This window comes from Seriola lalandi, unplaced genomic scaffold (genome assembly GCF_002814215.2).
Source record: "Seriola lalandi dorsalis isolate HSWRI2012SDOR001 ecotype SW California unplaced genomic scaffold, Sedor1 jcf7180002054505, whole genome shotgun sequence".
Classification (NCBI taxonomy): Eukaryota; Metazoa; Chordata; class Actinopteri; order Carangiformes; family Carangidae; genus Seriola; species Seriola lalandi.
In genome coordinates this window covers 547,799-569,001 of record NW_019525058.1, presented here as the reverse complement: position 1 = coordinate 569,001, position 21,203 = coordinate 547,799, and the positions used below count along the sequence as shown (strand labels likewise).

The window sequence follows — 21,203 nt, the reverse complement described above, 5'->3', positions numbered from 1 at the left end:
GGGGTGTTAATGAGGCCATGGGATTGTTTCCATGCCTGCCAAATAACTGCATTGATAATATCTATATTAAATTGCTTCTGGAATCTGCACCAGCCTTCATACGGTCGTGTCGGTGGTAAACTGAGAACAAAAACAATCTGTGGGGAAACATTCAGTGTAAGTGGAGAAATTTCTAGATGTTAAATTACAGCTGAAAACATCACTTATTGACAGCTACAAATATTTTCCTCCATATCAGTATCTCCCTTAAAAAACCCAACATCGGTTACGCCAAGGCTGATATCACTGAGCAGCCTAACATCCTCTCCCTTATCAGTACACATGTTCAACCACCTGCTACTTTTAATATTAACAGCATCTCTTGGCTACATTAAAAACTCAGCCAGCCCCGTAATAGTGTTTTCACGTCCGAGATCATCATTCCTCCTCCCCGGCCTGGCTTTATCTCAGTCTTACTCATCATTTCTGCTGATCTGTGTTTCCCAGCCTTAATGTGCCTCATACACCGCCTCCACTGACCCCGCTCAGCTCAGCTCGCCTCACACCTTCCACCTTATACATCCTCGCCTCAGCCCCGTCTGCGCACCGTCTTACACTCCCTGGAGTCCCAACCTTAGCCTGGCCCTATTTGTTGTTTTCCCCACAGACATTTTCATTAAGATGATGTCAGGATAGACTGAACTCATTCTGCACTATGTTTACACAAGGAGATACAGGCCCGAACAGCTTTTTTCTTTGTTGTGATCTTACCGCGCTCAACACAGCTCTCTTTGAATAAATAAAAACAATTGAAGAAGAAAAAAAATATATTCAAATGGAAGACGATAAGAGGAGAATGTGGCAGAGAAATGAATGTTGTGTACGCTGTGGATTTACAAGGATAATTTTGTAAGATGCAAAATTAGAACAATGAAGTTGCATAACGGTATTTGAAAAATACAGTAAAACCAGTGGTTCCCTGGGGCTAAAAAAAACTGAGGAATCACAAGATCATAGCCGTGGCATACAACTGAAAACTAAACTCAACTGCCTTCATCAGTGTAACATTATGAACCAGAAATGACCCAACAATTACTAAAACGATCCAAGGTGCAACAAGCATGATAAATACATAAAGCTAAGTTTAACACCTCTTTACAATCACCAGTGGAAAAGCGATAGATGCACACAGACTGTTGCTACATACACAGAGTGAAAAGTTCATTTTCCCAGCCTTCTCCTTCATCCTGCTCCAGCAGCGCAGGTGGAGATATGTGGGTGAAGGCCAACAGTCCACAGCTACGTCTCACTGCACATTTGCTGAGCGACCTCTGCAAGCTTTGTGTTCTGTCCAACCACAACCAAGCTGAAGTCCAACATCGTTCTACGTTCATTTTCACTTCACTGCGCTCCTCTTCAGACATGCTAGTGGCGCCGCTCTGTGGATGGACATGTCAAGCCAGAGAGAAACATCTCAACAGCTGTGTCCGAAATCACTCACTACTCCCTGAATTGACCATTTTGTTATTATGTCATTCTGTCCGAATTATAGTGAGATATATTATACCATATATAGTGGACTGTATCATGAAACGTAATAGTGTAGTAGTGGTGAATAACCAAGCAATACAGAGTGCCACAGGGATGACATATTGTTGTAGACCAACCCTGAAGTTAGCGTCACCCTGGTCCCTCAATTAAAAAGCCAATGGGATTTTTACATTGGCTTTTGGATTACTTCAGAAAATAAGCTCTATGATAAACAAAAGTTCATTTTACAGCTTAAATACAAAAGTCTAAATACAAAAAAAAGTTCATGTTAGGCTATAAACAAACTAAACCACCATCCCATGACTTCAACGTCACCACCACAAAACTTCAACTTGTAGTTTGATTTAGCTCCGACCTCTTCTACAAAAACATTTACTGTTACAAAGTTGGTAATATTTAGCAAAAGTGCAAATATAAAACACGACAAGACTGTGAAAATGGACTCAGTAAATTTGATTTCAGGTTTTCAGCCATCTAACCAAAAACCAATAGACTTCAGGGTGAGAGAACTGAAAGTGCTAAAATGCTAACTAATTTCATTCCTGCAGGACTCTATATAACATCATGTATTGTGCTCACGCTGAGAAAATCAGTAGTGTCCGAAAGTATTTTTCATTTTACCGATGAGCCCACTACCCTGGATGGTGAGTAGGGTGTAGTGAATGAATGAGTGATTTCGGACACAAACAACGACTATTAGATGGATTGCCATGAAATGTGCAACATTCGTTCTTGAAGATTGTTGTTATTGTAGATAGATATAGAAAGAAACATTGTGGTTGTGCAAAACTGTGGCTGTTCTGGTGCTGATAACTTCATCAAGCTCCTCCAGAAACAGAGAAGACATAATCAAAGACTGATCTTACTCTTACTAAGCTAACCTTTAAGTGTAAAATCATTTGAGTAGCCCAGTAAAACAGATCAGAAGCCACGGACCTCTGTGTACAAAGCAAGTTAGACTGAAGGATCCACTTCAGAGAGCGAATTACTCTGTATTTCCCGTTAAGATGAGCAGAGCAGCAAAGTAAAACAAGGGTTGATTGCAGTAAATGCATCTGATTAGCGCTCTGCAGGCTGTGCATGAGTAAGCAGTAAGCCATAATGAGCTCCCAGTCTATACTGTCAACACTGTGTTAGCAGGGTAAAATCATAAAGTGAAGCACTGGAGTGTTGTGCCAATTAAAGCTAGTTTTACATCAAACTTTGTGGAGCTAATGTGTGTGTTTAACATTAAGAGTAATCCTTTCATGCTGTGTGTATCAGTAATTTTCAGAGCCCTTGTGCACACAGAGCATTATTGAGCTGTCATGCAGCAGGTTGTCTCGGGTCATTCGTGCCGCGGTGACGAAGCCGTATCACGGAGGGTTATTACTGGTCATTTGTCTGGAGAGTGCGCTCTGTTCCTGTTGTCATGTTAAAACTCCAGAGTTGGAGATGTTAACAGTGTGCTGCACATTTTAACCCACACGTTCCTCCTTTCTTCAACAGTGTCAAGTCTCAATAGATTTTTCTTAATTACTCTCTTCTGTGTGAGAACAGCAGAGCAAATCAGGCATGGTGAATGAGTTCTCCAACAAGGACTTTGACAGCTGTGATATTTCTTTTTCTCGCAACCTTTTTTTTCTTCTTTGTCTCAGAATAGTCGTAAATTGCAGACAACTGCCAGGCTTCACGGTGACACCCTGATTGTCGCCTTCATTACACAGCCAGGTACTTTCTGTGAGGAGCCGAGAGCGAGGTTCTTATATGGGCTTATATGGTTTGACAGAAATGCTACAGGATTTAAATGGTATTACAGTTGATATGTAAGCTGAGACAGCAGCTCCCAAACTGGGACTCCCAGGGGTTCTTGATGGTGTTGTAGGGCTTTATCTACCCAGTGAGAAACAGTTCATTTCTACATTCCCCTCCTGTGTTATTATCTCAACACATTGGTAGAAAGTAACTAATTAAGTCAAGATTTTAAATACAGTTTGAGGTGCTTGAATATATCCATTTCAACTATGAATGTTTACTACAGTATTTTATTTTTTATTCCACTACATGTATCCATAGCTACAATTACAAGTTTGCGTAAACATGTAATTGTTGCACTAAATATGATGCATTTTAGCTGTGCTATTGGGACAGTATGCCAATGTTGGCCACCACTTTGGCCCAGACTAAATTACTTCAACAACTTGACCAATTGAGATAAATGGATGTGCACTGGTTAGCACTGTCACCTCACAGCAAGAAGGTTCTCGGTTCATGTGGTGTTTGCACTTGCATGTTCTCCTCGTGCCTGCATGGGTTTCCTCTGGGTGCTCCCACTTCCTCCTACAATCCAAAGACATGCAGGTTAGGTTCATTCATAGGTTTGAATGTGAGCGTGAATGGTTGTTTGTCTCTATACGTCACCTGGGACTGGCTCCAGTCCATAGGCAGGTTAGTTAATACTAATGCTAATCCTAATGCGAACGCACAGGGGAGGAGGCTAGCTTGCCCCCACTGGGCCCTGCGCCCAGCCAGCCAGCAGCCTAGCTTGTTATTTTGCAATCTTATAATGAAATCATTAAATTCATTCATCAATGAGCAATGCTACAAAGCTAGCTAATTCATTTCAGACATATATATATATATACATAGACGCCACATTGGTTGCTTCAGCCTGTTGCTGCGATACATCAATGTCGCTGCAATATTGGTGTGGGTAAGACTGCACTGAAAACAAATATGAATAAATTCTGTTTTTCTGGATAAAAAGCTTTATAGTGTTTATATTTCTCAACAGATTTCAATTAGCTGTTTTTATGTTCAAGGATTTATGATCTACGTGCAGTAAAAATAAAAGTTTGGTCCCCAGTTAATAAGAATCATGATAGTTTTGGCTGTAATCACTGCTTTCCATAAGGAGCTGTATATCAACGTTAGGTTTACATGAAGTGAATAAGGCCACATGGTGGAAAATAATTAATTGTCATGTGGAATTGTTAAAACTAGTGAGTAAAATCAATAAAATAAGATAAATGGAATAAGATAGTGAGAGAAAGAGAATGAGGTGTAGTAGTAATACAACAATATATAAGTGTATAGAGCAGCTGTATATTGTATTATTATTATCCTACAAATACAAGCAAGCAAGGAATTAATTTAGTAAAGTAAGGCGAGTTTTAACAACTCCTTATGACAATTAATTATTTCCCACCATGGCAGTAATTCAGTTAAACTAAACCTAACGTTGATACACAGCTCCTTATGGAAAGCAGTGATTACAGCCTAAACTATCATGATTCTTACTAGAGACCAAACTTTTATTTTCACTGCACGTAGATCATAAACCCCTGAATATAACGACCCATTGAAATTGATTGAGAAATATAAATATTATAGAGCTTTTTATTCAGAAAAACTGCAGCTCTTCCGTTTACTTGCGCTTGTTCACAAATCAGTCTTGCCCGGACCAATATGGCAGCGACGATGACGGACGATCCAGCAGCCAATGCAGCGTCTACGTGTATCTGTATTTGCCTGAGTGAGTCCAGACTCCTGCCAAGTGCAGACCCAGCTTGTCCAGTCAAACTACTCCATGAAAAGAAATGAAAAGATTAATCAATCAACCATTTAAAAGTCATTTATTATATTCAAAGTACAAAAGTATGAAAACTGACGATTACATTTACTAGTTTGAGAACAGCCGGCAAAGGCGGCATTTAACAATAGCTGCTGTAGCTAACAGTTCTGCTAACAACAGTTTGAGTCTGTTTTTAAAACGTCTGCTGCTTACTGCTTATTAACATACACGTTCACATAGCGGCGGGCGATCTGACTCTTATATCAGGGATGATCTTACTTTGGCACATGATCTACTTTTCAGATGACTCGTACAGGTCGCGTCATTAAAAGCTGCTATATTTAGGTAATTAAATTTAAAAGTTCAGCGGCTGTTGAAGAAAGAGTGCTGGAGTCCAGGATGTCTTATGCTGAGGATGTTTACTGAAGCTTGAGCTCAAGGAGATGGAGGGATTTATCAGTATAGTTCTGTGTGCATGATGTCACCTCAAATCTGAAGCAGAAGCCCTTGGGGATCATCTTTATACATTTAAGAGTATTATAGATAGCTTACACTCCATAATTGGTCAAATATCTTAAGAAGAGGAAGAAGAAGGATGTGTGAATAGACTATTGGTTCGTTAACTATAAACAAGGAAACATGACTATATACAGAAAGAGCTGATTCTCAGAACACCCAGCCACTTGTTACCGACCATCCAAAGTCAATGAGACGGCAGGCACCTCCGGGGGTCCACCTCCAAGATGCAGCGTCATCAATCCGGCCGCCATCCTGGAAAGCCAACACACCAACATTGGTAACCCAGGCAGCCGTTTCAGAAGCAGCACCAGCAGCTTCTTTGTCACCTGGAGAGAGAGAGAGAGAGATTTCTAATGTTAATATTTGGGTGTGAATTTAATACACATGCTGCTATTCCATGGGCGACCATACATTTTATTCTGTAATCTGATATATCGTTAAATTCATTCGTCAATGAACAATGCCAGCAAGCTAGCTGCTAATGCTAGCAAGCTGGGGAACTTCTGACGGGAATTTTGTAGTTTTCTGCTCCGTATCGCGACACAGATCTTAACAAATCCATTTCTTCTTTTAGTGTCTTTGTTCAACCTCAACACTGATCATTTGTTTAATTTTGCTTCAGACTTTCAACCAATACAAATCTCTTCGACACAAGCGCAATTGTTTCACATACGCAAACTTGATTTCTCATGCAGATTTATTTTACAGCTTTACAAAGGTTGATTTACAACTACAAACACTGGAATTATTTGTGAATATCACTTTACAAGCTCAAAATCATTTTGACCCTAATTTGAGCCTGGACACACACATAGTTACAGCAAACAACAGTTTTGTTTTTAAAAACATCTGCTAACTAATACACATCTCTCAGCATAAAGCAGGCTATGTTAAACTTTACATGGTTGTGGTTTAACTGGTAGTTTACCATTTGTCAAACTTTGGTCAGTGAATTGATGTTAATGAGTAGTTCATCATAACTCCATCATTATATCACAATAAGTTCCTTAACAACAAATCCGAGACAGCAAGTTTCCAAACAAGTATTTTAATTGTAATATTCAAGCCAAATATTAATAATCACATCCATGTTGTTTTCTGATGCATTCATGATGATGACGACTTAAATGTAAAAAAACAAAATATAATTTTAACTCATCTTAAATGTTTAACTATGATCTGTGTGGAAATGCTATTATACAAAATGCAAGCTGCTTTTATTTTAGTAGATTTTCAAGGTGGACGACGGCGCAGGCTTGAAAATCTACTACAACTTTCAGGATATGAAGGCGACAAAACCACCTGCCCTCTGATTGGACTGTGGTTGTCCAGTTAGTTTCAGCTGTTAATATTGGCTCAAAATTCTACTTGTAACTTTGTTGGCACACACGGAACTGTGAGCACAAAGTTTTCAACAAAGCACTTTGTCAGTGTCTCTGCGTTACCGCACCACTGCTCATTTGTTCTGTTATATTCAAATTTTTTTTTTTTTTGTAACAAATGCAAAACTTGTTTGCAGTGTATTATTGAGGGTTAATGAAACACATTACAACAGACATGCATTGTAAACTACAGTGAAATCCATCAGCATATTGTGGTTGTTTTCTAGAGTTGTGTAACTTTGGACAGTAAAGTCATTAGATACATAGATTACATAGATAAAACATTTTTTTAAATAAAACAATGAAAACAATACCACACAACTGTACAAAAGTGTTTTAGAATGACAAAACTCCTGCTGGGCAAGAACTGCAAAAGGTATTGATTAGGGGATGTGCAAAAGATCACAGTATAGACAATATCTTTTATGTGCAGGGATAATACCTCAAGGTGTTACTGCAATGTGGTTGATTGATTGATGAGGCCAGATGTAGAAGAAAAGGCAGGTGCTGGTCCATCATTGGATCATTGGTGATGATTAGACTGGAATTCTGGTCCTGATAAAGACAAACGTGATAGGACCATTTGTTTAGATTATACGAGTTCTTTATATTCAAACATGTTAGATCTGTTGAGTGAGTATAATAAATTGTGAGGATAGATATGAATTTGCAAAAATAGATACAGTATGAATATTATGAAATGTAAATGCAAGGAAAAGAAGGGTAAACAACTACAGGTATGATAACAATCCAATGTACACACACTATATAACCCAACAAATTGAGTAGTACAAATATGGATATAATGTAAAATACATAACCAATATCGGCAGTGGTATATTCATTATTAAGAATCAGCAGTATGAACATGTCATCAATTACAAAATGAGTCTAAAGTTACTGACGTCACTAGCTGGACAACAGCCGAGAGCAACAGACACAATCCTACTAATCGCTAAAACGTCTGTCGACAACATCAACATCACCACCTGAAATGTTTGTCGCTACGGTTTGTCAGTCGTTGCACTGATTATACTTTTAGCTAAAGAGCTAATGTTGATGCTACTAACCTGGCTAACAGGAAAGTTGAGCGCTCAGCATGAAACCGCATCTCTTTCCTCTCAGGAGCTTCTCCAGCGGCGGGAAGCCACACCGAGATTTACTCGTGTTGCTTCTTTTCTTTGCCGTTAAACGTGGTTTCTTGTCGGGAGCGTTGCTTCGGGATGCAGATGAATATCGCCTTTTAGGAGGTTTAGCCATTCCTGTGTTTCTGTGACGCTAACTCCAAGCGCTACCGGAAGTTGTTCTTCTTCGTGGGACTGAGGGCAGACTTGACGCGCCACTGACTCACACTGCGTCTAGTGTCACAAAGTGGTATTACAACACAGGAAAGGTGGCTGGTGAGCATTTGAGTAGATAACTCTGATATACAACAGATGGAGGTCTTGATCATGACATCGTCACTGTGGCTGCTTCACACACCGTTGATAGTGTTAATTCATTTTTGAACTTTTTAAACTAAAGTTCTGGCCACATCTTATATTGCACCTTTACAACAAAAGCACCAAAGCTGACATTTAAAAATAAAGCTACATGTTCTTTGCCCACATTGCAAACTAACTTACAGTTTTGACACTTAAGTTAAAACAAAGACATTGAGTTTAACTTGACTGATATTGACACATTTGATACATACAAAACATATTTTGATTTGCTTTTACAGTATATAAATCTATGCTTGGATTATAAAATACAATCATGCTTTCCCTTATACTTGCATTCAATTTGTGATGCACAAACCTTTGTATTTGCCCATTGTGCATTCAGGACAGTAGATGTTGCACTTTTCTAACCAACCCAAAAACACAAGAAGCAGCACCCCTGAAGCCAACAGTCTTTTTTCTAAGGGCATGATAAACAATTTAACACAACTGAGTCAATACGATGCGCAGACGACCCAAGCTCTCCTCTGGTGATCAACCTCCCAGCCTGCCTCGTCAGCTGATCAATCATTGCAGACCAGGCATGCCAATAAAACAGGCACGCCCCCAAAAATACCTGTTTTTAAGGCACTTCCGCATTGGCTTCACTTTTTCAGCCCCAGAGACTAATGGTCTTTTGTCGCCCGCATGGTGGCAGTGTATGAAGAGCTTAGCTCCTCTTACGTTTGGTTTCTTCCCTTCCACTTCCCGCTCAACTGTCTCTAACAGGTATTTGTTTGCTCCCCACAATGGATGTAGTCTTCATACCCAATGCTACAGTTTAATTTACTTTTGTTATTCCCATGATTCGGCCCGAGACTGGGCCGAGAAATACGGTGTTTTGACGAGTTTTGCCGCTCTGTTTCATGGACACACTGGAAAGGAAAGAGTGAACCAGCAAACATGAAGTCCAGCTGCAAGTAACACAAAATCCATAAAGGAACGTTCAAAATTCATACGTTGCAGCTAAAAGCCACGAACTGCAGCGGGAAGTGAAGGTAAAAGTCCAACAGCAGCTGTGTATGTAGCTTAAGATACTATTAAATTATAAACACAACATTCGTAAACATACAGTCCATTTATTTGAAAGCAATTTTGACTGAATAAAAGGCTGAAATGTTGCATGTTATTCCGGTGGCCAAGGACGGTTAAGTCTGTATTATCTGTCTAAAAGCTAGAAATCACACAGACAACACAAGGGCACTGACTTTGTTCTGTGTCAACAGTTGTTTATTCCATTTAAATATCGATCAAATGTCATAAGTGACAAAGGGAAGCACAGAATGCACTTTTACCCCCCACATTAAGAGATAATGAGTGCAAATGATGAACTAATACAATAGAAAAACATACTCTGGAAGTATAAACTTGCCAATGTCATATTCTGTTTTCATCAGTCAGGCTATACTGAAGTTATATAGCTCAAATTACTTTGAGCCACTGGGAGAAATGCAATACCTCACTAACCCCATAATCTACAGTAGCTGTGTAGTGCACCTCTTAACAGGCCTCATCCAGATTTTAAATTGGACATAAGGTTTAAGATATAAAACACTCATTTTGGTGTAAGAAATTACATTTTATTGCCTCACAGCATCAGATCCCCATTCATTGTTATAGAACAAACTGGGATGACATTGCACATTTTAAGGTTCTCCCTTTGGCTTCTAACTTTAGAGGAGAATGCTGCATGTTCAAAAATATTCACCAATCTGTTCTGGGGCAGAGAAATGTGAATTCTTCAAAAGGGCTGGTTCCTTCTTTAAATGCACAATCCATGATTATGATATTGTTCCACCCTCAAAGTATCTGGTGCATAAAAATAACAGGCTAAAATCAAAAATCAGTAAATCAATACATTCTCACTTTAAATATATAATCATGTGAGAACAAACCATTGACATTAGATGTACTACATGTACTACTTACAACAAAATACTTGAGGAATAATGAAATAAACTCACTCAACGCACTCAGGAACAAAGGTGAAATGATAGACAGAACCAGCTCAGCTAAAGGGGAGAGAATGAGCTCAGGTCACAGAACAAAGAAGACTCAAGGCACCTGGCTGAGCTGCCCAGCTCGCACACCTGTTCTCCTGCTGCTCCTCAGTCCAGCAAAATAAAGACTAGCAAAAGGAAAATGCAGTAATCCAATTCACATTTGCATTTGCACATAACATGTGGGTGTTCCATGAATGAAAATGGTAGTAAAATAATGATATTTGTATTAAATATGCATAGGGCAAAATACTTTGGAGCCCTCTGGAGAATAAGTAATTAAAGTCCGATATTACACATTTTGCTGATATTACTTGTACATTTTTCCTCATTGAACTAAGAAGAGGAATTTTATTGAGTACTTTAACATTGCGGTATTTCTACATTTACGTAAGTAAAAGATGTGAATATGACATTCAGCATATTATATAGCCACAAAATCAGGACTTCATATAAATCATATTATGTTTGAGAAATCCATAGTCAATTATTCATACAAACAGCATGTGATGCAACTAAATGGTCATGATTACAGTTTAGTGAGGAGTTTGGAGAATTTACTGCTGCAATCTGCAAAAGTAGGTTTTTGGTGAACAAAACAAAGAGATGAATTTTGCTCAAGATTTTTAAAAAAAATAGTATTTTTAACTGATATCAGGAAGAGGGAGAGAGAGAGAGAGAGAGAGGGAGGAAGACAGAGAGAACAACATTGCCCTCTAGTGGTTTGTTAAAATAGAACAACACCAAATTCCCCATCTAAAAACTAACTAGAGTAACAGTAACAGTTTGCAACTATGATATATTTTAGTTGTAGTAAATAACCTGACAGTAATTCAAAACAACCCTAGGCTTGGGTAGTTGTCTATCCATGCGTACTGGTTAAAGTTAACCCAGTATTACGTTGGTGTAGGATTGACCCAAAATTAGTTTTTTTTTTTAATGTAACTGGGTTATTTTTAACGTATGCTGTTTACACTATTAGTTATTTAAGAACTATAGTTACAATTTGCTTTTCAGAGTAAGATTTTACAAACAAAATGTTTGATCAGTTCATGATATATGATACATTGCTATTGATTAAAAAAACCAAGCAGTATATAAAGCAGTTAGAATTAGCTCCACCTCAACCAACTGCTTTAACACAGGGGCTGTTCTGCTTTGTAAGCACTTTTACTTTTAATACTTTTTAATACATTGTGTTGATAAAGCTTTGGTACTTTTAGATTTTGAAGCTTGTCAGGAAATGGTCTGTTTTATTCATACACCGCTGTGGAAACGTCTCTCCTTCAGTAAGGCTGCCGATCAGTGCAGCAGTCCTCATTAGTAAGGTCTTTTTTAAAAAGTTTGGGTGTGTTTCTTTATCTAAATCAAGGGTTTAAGGACAGAAGATGCCATATGGTGTATAGATTGTAAAGCCCTCTGAGACAAATTTTTAATTGGGCTTCATGAAATTGACTCGACCTGACATGACACCATGATAGCCTTTACTTTTGTAGGTGAATCACTAACTCTATAGTTTATCATTATTAGATACTTTAAGCTTAAAATATTACCCTGCCTTTCATTGTTCTGGTGTCCAACTCCATATAAAGAAAGCTATGATAATATCCATTTATTATAATCTTATCTAATCTTCTAAGTCTTGTTTCTGTTATTTCAGGTTTGCTCAAGTTCTCAAATCTGTGGCGATACTTAAATCAAAACAGAACGAAATACCATATTCAACAATCATGTGCATAATTCCTAAATGTAGCATAACATTTGATTTGATTTAGCTTTTTAGGAAGCATGTTTCACACCCAAGATTCCTCAAACCCCCAGCAGAGGGAGACAAAGACTGCAGGTTTTATGAGGCTGGCCCATCACTAGTTGAGATCATTGATAGTGATGTCACCGATACAGACAAACTTAAGAGTGGCCACCCTCAACATGTTGGACTTTAATGTTTCTCAAAGCAGTATCATCAGGTATCAATTCATAGCATTCAAGATTATGATGATCCACTATTTAAAATACCTTGGTTTAGCTTCAAGTTGGAGAGCATGTGATGAATACTGAGTCAGTTTTACCACTGTTCCTCCAGCAGGGAGCAGCCTTACAATACAGTTCACATTCGCTTTATATTACACCCATGTGTTCTGCAAACGGAAAGTTTAATAAGTTAACTCACCGAGAGGCAATATCACAAGGTAGCCTTTTGTTTCAGTGTCATGATTTGAAGCCCATTAAACATAGGCCAAACCTTGCAAGTGTATTCTCAAGAATAGAGGCTTCAATCTGCTCAAAGCCATTAAGGAAATTGAGACATTTGGTAGGTAGAAGCTGGATTTGCTCATTGAGATTATGCATTAGAGTTCACCCCATCATTTTCTACAGTAGGCCCAACCATATAATATCAGACACCAATTGTGTGTTTACATTTTTTTATTTGTTTTAGTACAACAGTTCAAGTCAACTAGCCACTGTATCTATTGAGATGCCAAAGTGTATTGCTCATTTGCATTCCATGTGTAGACCCCTGTTCAGTGATGTTCAAGGTGGCATCCATTTCCATGTCTGACATGTTAATTCACAGCTATACAGCAAGAAGTCATGTGCTTGAAGACAACCCCAATATTTTTACAAAAGCAACTCAGCAGCGGCACAAAACATGACCTGCAGGAGCAAACTAGTAGAATCTCAGTAGCAAAGCTGCACTAAACACCTGCATGTGTAACAGCCGACGCCTGGATCAAACCTTGTGCTACTTTTTTTTTTTTTCCTTTTTTAAATACAGTAAGTGCTGAGAACAGGTGTGGTTCACAGAGACATTTTCAAAATGCACTATGAAATAGGCAGGGACAAAAGACCTATGCATAGAAACATGCTTCCTCAAAAAGGATAAGTACACACTGCTAATTTCCAAAAAGGGCTGAAGCTGCACCGACAAGCTACATATTAAATGGATTAGACTCAAAAGGGAGGAAAATGATCCACATGTAAAACCAGCGCAAGTACACTTATAGCAGGAGAATTGAAAAATTCACAAAGTGGAACTTGTATTTCTTATTTCAAAAAGGTGGGTAGTGAACACAACAAAAATACTGGCCGAACAAAAAATAAATCAATCTTTGGATACGTAAAAAACCCTATACAATCCCCCCTTTGTAACTTTCAGTCTTCCGAAGTGCCTTCTTCCGAGTTGGGCTCTTTGGTTTCTTTGTTCTTCCGCACCTCCTCCAACTTCTTGTCCTATTAAAAGAGAAGACAAATGTTAAGTTTAAACATCATGGTGAAAAACAAAGGAGCAGGTTTATCCATTTAACATCAACTTAAAACACTGACTTTCTCCTTGAATTTCTCATTCATCGCTGCCATAATTGCTGTGCGGTTCTCTTTGTTGGCCTCCATCTTCAGATTGAGCTTCTCCTCTGCCATCTTGCTGAAGTTGTTGTTCTCTTCCATAGCTTTCTGTAGCACTTCCTTTTCATGCTCGCGCTTTTCAGCTAAGTGCTTCAGAACCTCGGCTTCATGGTTCTAAAAAAAGGATAGTTTAAAAATAAAAACGTCACATTACATTTTAGTTGATGAGGCCAATGGATTTCAGATTGAAACAGCTCCTGGCTTAAAAAAAAAAAAAAAAAGTTTAGCTTTCTAGGACACGCCAAGCTCAAAGTTTGTTACATGGTATGAATATTTTACCTTGCGTCTCTCCTCCGCAGCATCCAGCTTCCTCTGAATCTCCTCCAGTGAGACATCCTTCTTCTTGGGAGGAGACAGGGGGAACTCGCCCTTGGCATCTGGGGTAGGAGCAGCCAGGATGACCTCAAAGGCCTGGCCAGAGGCCCGCTTGTCAAGCTCCTTGACCTGGATATCTGAACACAGAAAAGGTAAAACAATGTGTTTAGGCACACTCAACCATTATTCAGCAAATGGTTTACATTCAGTTTTTAATTAGAGATTTTATTCACCTTCAGGTGGTGAGGATGCCATCTTAAGAGTGTGCTGCAGGTCAATTTACCTAAAGGGGAAAGATAAGAAAAAGGTCAGATTGTTGTCCCTTACATGGCTCTAAAATTAGTGACCTCTAGCGGATCTTTTACACCATTTCCAAGTCAACCACCTCCATCATAACCATCCAAGCTAAAAACAAGGACCAATCGCGACCCCCGGTGTTCACTTTAAGCACTGCAACCAACCACCGCCCATCAATCCACACAAAACGGCACAGGCATTCAATGCCTGCATGTTCCCCACACACACACACACACGCACACACAATTGTTCAATTTTCTAACTTGTGGTTGCATTGACATTCAGATCGATCAGCAAGCAATCAAATCGCTTCAGACAACAGGAGGGGGGAGGAGAGGGCTTTTCAAAAGCCTACCTACCGCCGCGTTAATTGTTAATGAACGACACAAGCCACATTTTGTTGAAACAAAAGGCTGTGACCAGGGTGGGTACAGCAGTGCCAGGTGCAGACAGGCCTGGAATCGGCCTTCTAAACAGCCAATATGCTCCATCTGAAATGAGATTAGTGAGCAATGAGCATGTCCGGGGGAAAATGATCATCAGGGAGCACCTGTTCCTTTCACCGTGTGTTTGAGCTGCAGGAGGGGAGGGGTTAATGTATAGTCTACAAACACACAATGCGAGCTTGAATAAATGGATCCTGCTGCTCAAATGTATTAGCACTAATAATGTTAATTTAATAATGTTAAAAAAAAAAACCCACTTAAATATAACTTACATCTGAGAATGGGCGGGCAGCGACAACAGCTGTCATGCCATTTGGTCAAGTGGTTAATGCGAGTCAAACGATCATCAAAAATCAGCTGGGCTTACTGAGTGAAAGACCCCTCCCCTATTATTGAATAAAGGCTACTTACTAACTGAAATGTGGGATTTGTATACCGTTTGCTTTCCATATAATACAAAGAACAGTTAAAAACTGATTGGCATAATTAGAATGAGGTTTGGTGAATGCCCACACCTTGCCATACCAAAATGACACCCACGGTTGGCATTTTAGTGAACTGCTGACTGACTCCGTCTTAACAATGTCCTCGCTGACAATGACAATATATGTCCTTCATTTAGAGTCAGTTTTCAGTGAGCTTGCTGGTGTCATTAGCTCAGGCATAACAAACAGCATCAAACAAAGGCGCTTTTGACAGCAACGTGACGAGCAGCTGCAAACAAAGACGAGCTGAAGGCAGGTTATTTCCACACAAAAAAAAAGGGGGAATAATGAAGCTTTTCACATACCGGTGCCGCTGAGGAGGGAGTTAAGAATTGACAAAATGTGTTTGCAGCCCACAAAAATCTCTCAGACATGAAAGAAGTCCTCCCAAGTCTATCCTCCGTCTGCCTGTCTGCCCGTCTGTCTGTCTGTCTGTCTGTCTGTCGGTGCCAACTGTGCCAGTGTCTCGCACCATACAATAGGCTAACTACCCGCCAACCAGCAGCCACAAAGAGCCCCAACAACCGCCGCTTCGGTCTCATTTCTTCGTTGAAATTACCCAAAATTAACAAAAAATGGTCAATGAGGTCGAAGATATCAACCAACAACCTGTCAGTTACAATAAAAGTTAGCGCACGTGCTAAGCTAACAGAAGCCGTTAACAACCCACAAAAAAAAAAAAAAACGGTTAAGGAAAATTGAACAAACAGCCCCCCCCTCGCCCCCCTTCTCAAAAAATAACTACCCCACAAACATATTTAACTTGTTTCGCTTGTATCTCTCTACAACATGATTCAATCAGCAACGTTTGTACTTACGGAAGAAAAGAAAAGATAATTCCTGAAGACTTTTTTTTTTTTTTCCTGTTCAAAAGATGCTGTCTGTCACACCCACCTTCTACAAGCCGTGGATGCTGAGCTCCTCTCTCACACGATGTACCACCAGCCCTCTGCGCGAGCGTATCGAGCGCGCACATAAATGGACCAAAGCGAGTGCCGTCACGACGTTCCCCGTCAGTGATTGGTTGAGTCCCAACTCCCGGGCGCTTTTGGGAATTGTAGTTCCTAGTGACTTAACGTCTAGACAATGAGCTTCATTTAGCTCAAATGTGGCCTTTTAGCGTTTATTTTTTTCACATTAGAGCGCAAATCTGGTGAAGCAGTAATCCATAGTAATCTTCTACAAAACAGTTTATAGGGAGAAAAACACATATTATGGGATTTGGGGTCATTTTTCTCTCTTGTAGTGCTTTTTTTTCATGGCTCCACCCTGTCAATGATAGTGGATTTTGGAAGTTTTATTGGTACAAATGGTTGTATCTTGGCCCAGCTTTAGGTTTTAATCAACTTCATAATCTCTCTCTACTCAAAAATGTTTTTTGCTTGTTGTTACTTCAGTACTATGTCTGACCTTCACTGACATATGTGCAGAGTCTCATAGTCAAATGCTGTTTCCATATTTATCTGCTGAAAACTGAAAGTTTGTGTTTACTGTGAGAATGAGTTTGTGGCATCAAAACTAGCCCAGAAGCCTGTCACATAATATTTACACATAGAAATGGACTTTTCAGTAAAGTAGGATACATCTCTTGTCCAGCAGCTTTAGTTTTGAAATATATATTAGCATATTCATAGAGTCTAAAAATTTTCAGTGAGAGAAAAGGAGAATTGTTAACTTAGTCCTACTAACTCACTTTTGTATATAAAATACATGAAATCTTGAAATTTACATGGCAGTAAGTGCAACTTTACATCATGAAAGGGTAACAGGAGTAGAAACTACAATAAATACATAACATAACAAAAATGAAAATAAGGAACACATATTTCACAGTGGAATAAAATCAAAAGTAAAACAATACCATAAACAGGAAATTCATAACCATGAATAAAATCTATACAGGCATGATTTCTCTGTCCAAAAATGTCCCCTACAGAGATCCCAGCTTCCAAATAGAATCATAAATCTTGTCTCTCCCATTGCATTCACCCTGTCTTTTAAACCTGTTCTTATTTCCCAGTGTTTTACAATTACTGAAAATACAGATTTATTCTGATATGTGGCTCCTCGTGAGAAATCAAATGGTTTCAGGGACTAGATATTCGAGCAGTCAGTGACAAAAGAGAGTAAGCACATTCAAGACCAGAGGACACCGCTCTTGAGACAGACCATACAGGTGTATCAGCAGTCTTCCTTGTCCTTTATGTGCACCATGCTCTGACTGTGACCATGTCCTCTCTGGGGAGGGGGGAGGAAAAAGAGGATGGGGTATCAATAAGGAAAATATAATATGATGTCATCTTCGAGCAAATCTTGTTTTTAAATTGAGGCATAAATGCAGGTGACAAAAATTCATCACAGGAGCATATAAAGATTTTATGATGACATGCTGCTGTGTGCTCACTACACGCACAGTGTTTGATTGACACATGCAAGCAGCTGAAAGCAAACTGGAATCTATAGGGAGCAGTCAGCTGCAACCCACAGTTTCTATAGTATTCTGCTGATACATGCCAGGAGCATCAGCGCACACACAGCCTTTACTGTGTAAGTTAACAAAGCTGAATTAGCAATAACAAGTGGTGCATGATATAAAGGCAGAACTGCTGCAATGTGCTGGACAGAGCTGTTGAGGTATGAACCCAGAAAGGAGAATGTAAAAGGTGAAAATGTCACAGTTTTAAAGGGCCACATGTCACAAAATTACATCCTTGGTGAAACAGGTTCATAATGTGACTTTCAAGTGAGTTGACAGTCACCCTTTAAAGGACTGGCAGGATGTAGAAGCAGCGCTGAAACTAAGTTTTTAAAATGTCCTCCGGTGACATGGTTTCTAAACCTAGACAAAACTAATCCATCTAATAATTTTTCACCCTGAGAATAACACCTGGAAAATACGTCACCAGCCACAGAGCCAGATGGAAAATCGGCAAATGACCTGCTTCTGAAAAGGAAATGTATTTTGTATCAGCTTTTCTTATTCCTCATATCACTATAAATTCTCTTTGGTCTGTAAATGCTCAGAAATCTTGCTGTCGTTTCTTCTTGGTTAAAATGTTCTGTCTCTTTTTCTAAGTACTCTTGTGCTCTTCTTCATTTATTTATGCTCAGCTCCAATCTGCGCACTAAACACAAGATTTTAAGTGTAATCTCTGAATTTTTGCCACTCCCTGCCCCACAGTTTCGTGCAGTTTTCCCAATAAAACTGCCAGCCGTTATGTAAATGCCAAAGCTTGGACTCAATTCAGCTTCAATCGACCTAAACTGGTCTATTTGATTTCGGACTATTTTTAGCTTAACATTATTCTGAGGACAGGAGAAGCTGATCAGTGTTTGTTCAGTCACAGTGATGCTGGGCTGAAAATATTTGCAACCACAAGGCCTACAGATCTATTTTTGCTGTTGCCATGTGGATGTCATTTCATCTCTTGATGTAGGGCAGTGATTTAAATGTCTGTTGAAGGCTCTTTCAGTAAGACGTTTCAGTGGAGAGGGGCGACAGATCGGTCCACGCTGTGCACTGGAAGCATGTAGAGACTGTGGGTCACTGAGTGAGGCTGTGGCCTGACTGATCAGATGGTTGCGGACAGCCTGATTCAGTCTCACACTTCACAGTAGTGGAGGCACCAACTGGGCTGCATGGTTTCACAGTCTGAAATCAAACATAATTACTCACATCAGCACTCAGACATGATCCTTCATTCCCCAAAGGTCACTGGTGCAAACCCCCCGAGTCTGGCTGGGAAAAGTGAGAGACCCACTGATAAGGGCAAGGTGCCTTTGAGCACTGCTGTTACTGCAGCTGCGTTACTGGGCAGCTCTTACTATGAATTTGTGTTTTTAATACATTTTAGAGCATCTCTGCTTCTGACTGACTTTTCTGCTTCCCAGATACTGTGTAGTAGAATACAGAATTTGTATATTTAAAGAATCGGTTCATCTGAATCACAAAATAAATAAATAAAAATTCAGTTGGTGTATAGCCAATAGAATATTTTCTTATAAAAATTTAAAAAATTGCATTAAATAATGAAATCTCTCTTGTTCTCTGTACTTTGAATTCTTCATAAAACTAAACCAAAAACTTATATTTTTGATTACACACTGTGTGACAGATCTGTGGCCAAGGGTGTGTGTTTCTAGAAAGACACACTGATGTAGAGTTTTTCAAATTTAACTTTAAATTCCATTATAGTGTATATTTTATATTTACATACGATCCGTCTACAGCGGACATAAGAAAATGTTTGTTTTTCAAGTTTCTGGTGCATACTACAAAAAAAAAAAGGCTTTTGTCTCTTTAGGGGCTTTATAGCGAAACCACCCGCTAAGCAGCTACTAAAGTGAGAATATATGTTGTGACAGTCTCTCTCTCTATCTGCTGCTTTAATTCTCTCCGGTTGGTTGTTTCCAGGAGTGCCGGTGTTGAAAGGCTCGTCCACATTAGTTGGCTGTACCTGGAGAGGGAGTGGCCTAAGGTTATAAAGGGTTGCTTTCCTTTGAGTTGCTCTCTCTCTCTCTCTCTCTCTCTCTCGCTCTGTTGCTGAGCAGCTGTTGCTTTACATGAGGTGTTTTGTGTTATTTTCCTTCGCCCAAACTGCACACACGCTCTCAGGTTTAGTTTAATTAATACCATCTATCAACTTTCCTGAATGTGGGGATTCTCGTTTGTTGAAAATCATGAGCCAGGTTTATAACAGGTTTGTTTTTGAGTGGGTGTGGTTGTGGTGAACTTCCCTTTTTAACATCATCGTGATCATATTTCACAGTATACACCACAGCCAGTATACTGTCCTGAATCAGAAGCAGCAGCACAGAAGTGCAGCATGGACTTGTGACATAAAACAAGAAATGGACACAGGCCATGAGGTGATAATTTGGGAACATGCTTTATTCAGAGCATAAAAGAGTAAGATGACTGACACAACTCTTTATCACTTCTGGTGCATCAAAATGCACTAAATTATTCAAGAAAATAAATTCGACTAGCAGATGTTTCAACAGTTAGCATCTTTTTATTTATTCATGTTGTTTGTTAGCTTGTAACTGGCAGTGGCTGACACAGTGTTAGTGATTGTGCTAATGCTAACTCTCGCTCTCTCCCCCACAAGTTGACAGGATTGGTTCCTTAGGTTCACTGTGGTTCAAGGTGGAAACGCTCAGTCGTGGTGTTTACTCATTATTTTACTCCTGTATTATATTAAAAAAACACCACATGGATGTTCACAAGGTTAAAAACTTGATTCTTTAAACTTCTTTATTCCAAAAAGCTAGATATTAAACTGATCCTATCAGGGAATAGTTTGACAACGAGACTGATACTGACTGATACAGCCAGAAAACAGTTAGCTTAGCATAAAGACTGGAGGCAGGGGGACAACAGCAGACGCCATAGTGTGTCATTTTTCCTCTTCAGGCTTTGGATGAGTCAAATGAAACAAGATGTAACATGTTAGTCGAGGAGCTCTACAGGTGCTGCTATAGGCTGCTTTTTAAGCCTTTTCAAACTATTCATTTCAGTAAATTAGCTCAACTCAACCATGTGTGACGCTGTTGTTTTGCATAATAATTCACATTATAGTATTTTTTTCACCAATCAGTAGGAGCCTGTGGTTTTACTGTGTGTCCAGTCCCAGTCAGCTGAGTGTGGCCGAGCTGCTCTCTGTTAGCGGAGAGGACCAGATGGTGTTCACGGCCTGCCAGCATCAGTCTCCCCCCACCAACTGGATCTGTGTGGTTACTTCACAGGACAAAGACAGGCAAATGAAAGATGGGGAAGGCAGGGGGTTAGGG

The 21,203-nt window shown here is 39.4% G+C and overlaps 1 protein-coding gene and 1 long non-coding RNA gene across 4 annotated transcripts in view; both read right to left on the bottom strand.

Annotated features, from left to right (window-relative positions):
• Positions 1–8,322, bottom strand: part of LOC111660076 (uncharacterized) — a 14,749-nt gene extending 6,427 nt beyond the window's left edge. The window contains exons 1-4 of one of the 2 annotated variants that reach the window (XR_015437687.1): positions 8,055–8,322; positions 7,427–7,539; positions 5,778–5,928; positions 3,756–3,849 (exon numbers count right to left, since the gene is read on the bottom strand). This is a non-coding gene — a long non-coding RNA (uncharacterized LOC111660076). The remainder of the gene's footprint in view (positions 1–3,755; positions 3,850–5,777; positions 5,929–7,426; positions 7,540–8,054) is intronic. The other variant, XR_002761134.2, reaches the window with a different exon arrangement.
• Positions 8,323–12,871: 4,549 nt separating this feature from the next.
• LOC111660057 (stathmin-like) lies at positions 12,872–16,364 on the bottom strand. Of its 2 annotated transcripts, none has more exons than XM_023413175.2 (5): positions 16,305–16,364; positions 14,416–14,465; positions 14,147–14,319; positions 13,790–13,981; positions 12,872–13,696 (listed from the first exon to the last, which is right to left on the bottom strand). In XM_023413175.2, exons 2-5 carry the CDS (start codon positions 14,435–14,437, stop codon positions 13,619–13,621), a joined length of 465 nt encoding a protein of 154 aa, XP_023268943.1. In that variant the 5' UTR covers positions 14,438–14,465; positions 16,305–16,364; the 3' UTR covers positions 12,872–13,618. The 2 variants fall into 2 exon arrangements, with proteins under 2 accessions (XP_023268943.1, XP_023268944.1); XM_023413176.2 differs by having other exon boundaries at positions 16,229–16,316.
• Between the last annotated feature and the right edge of the window lie 4,839 nt (positions 16,365–21,203).

Bases quoted from the DNA above. Each gene is read 5' to 3' on its own strand.
- LOC111660057 (XM_023413175.2), bottom strand. From the start codon at position 14,437: ATGGCATCCTCACCACCTGAAG. The intron at 14,320-14,415 runs GTGAATAAAATC...TTCTGTGTTCAG, and splicing joins GGCATCCTCACCACCTGAAG to ATATCCAGGTCAAGGAGCTT. The intron at 13,982-14,146 runs GTAAAATATTCA...TCCTTTTTTTAG, and splicing joins CTGCGGAGGAGAGACGCAAG to AACCATGAAGCCGAGGTTCT.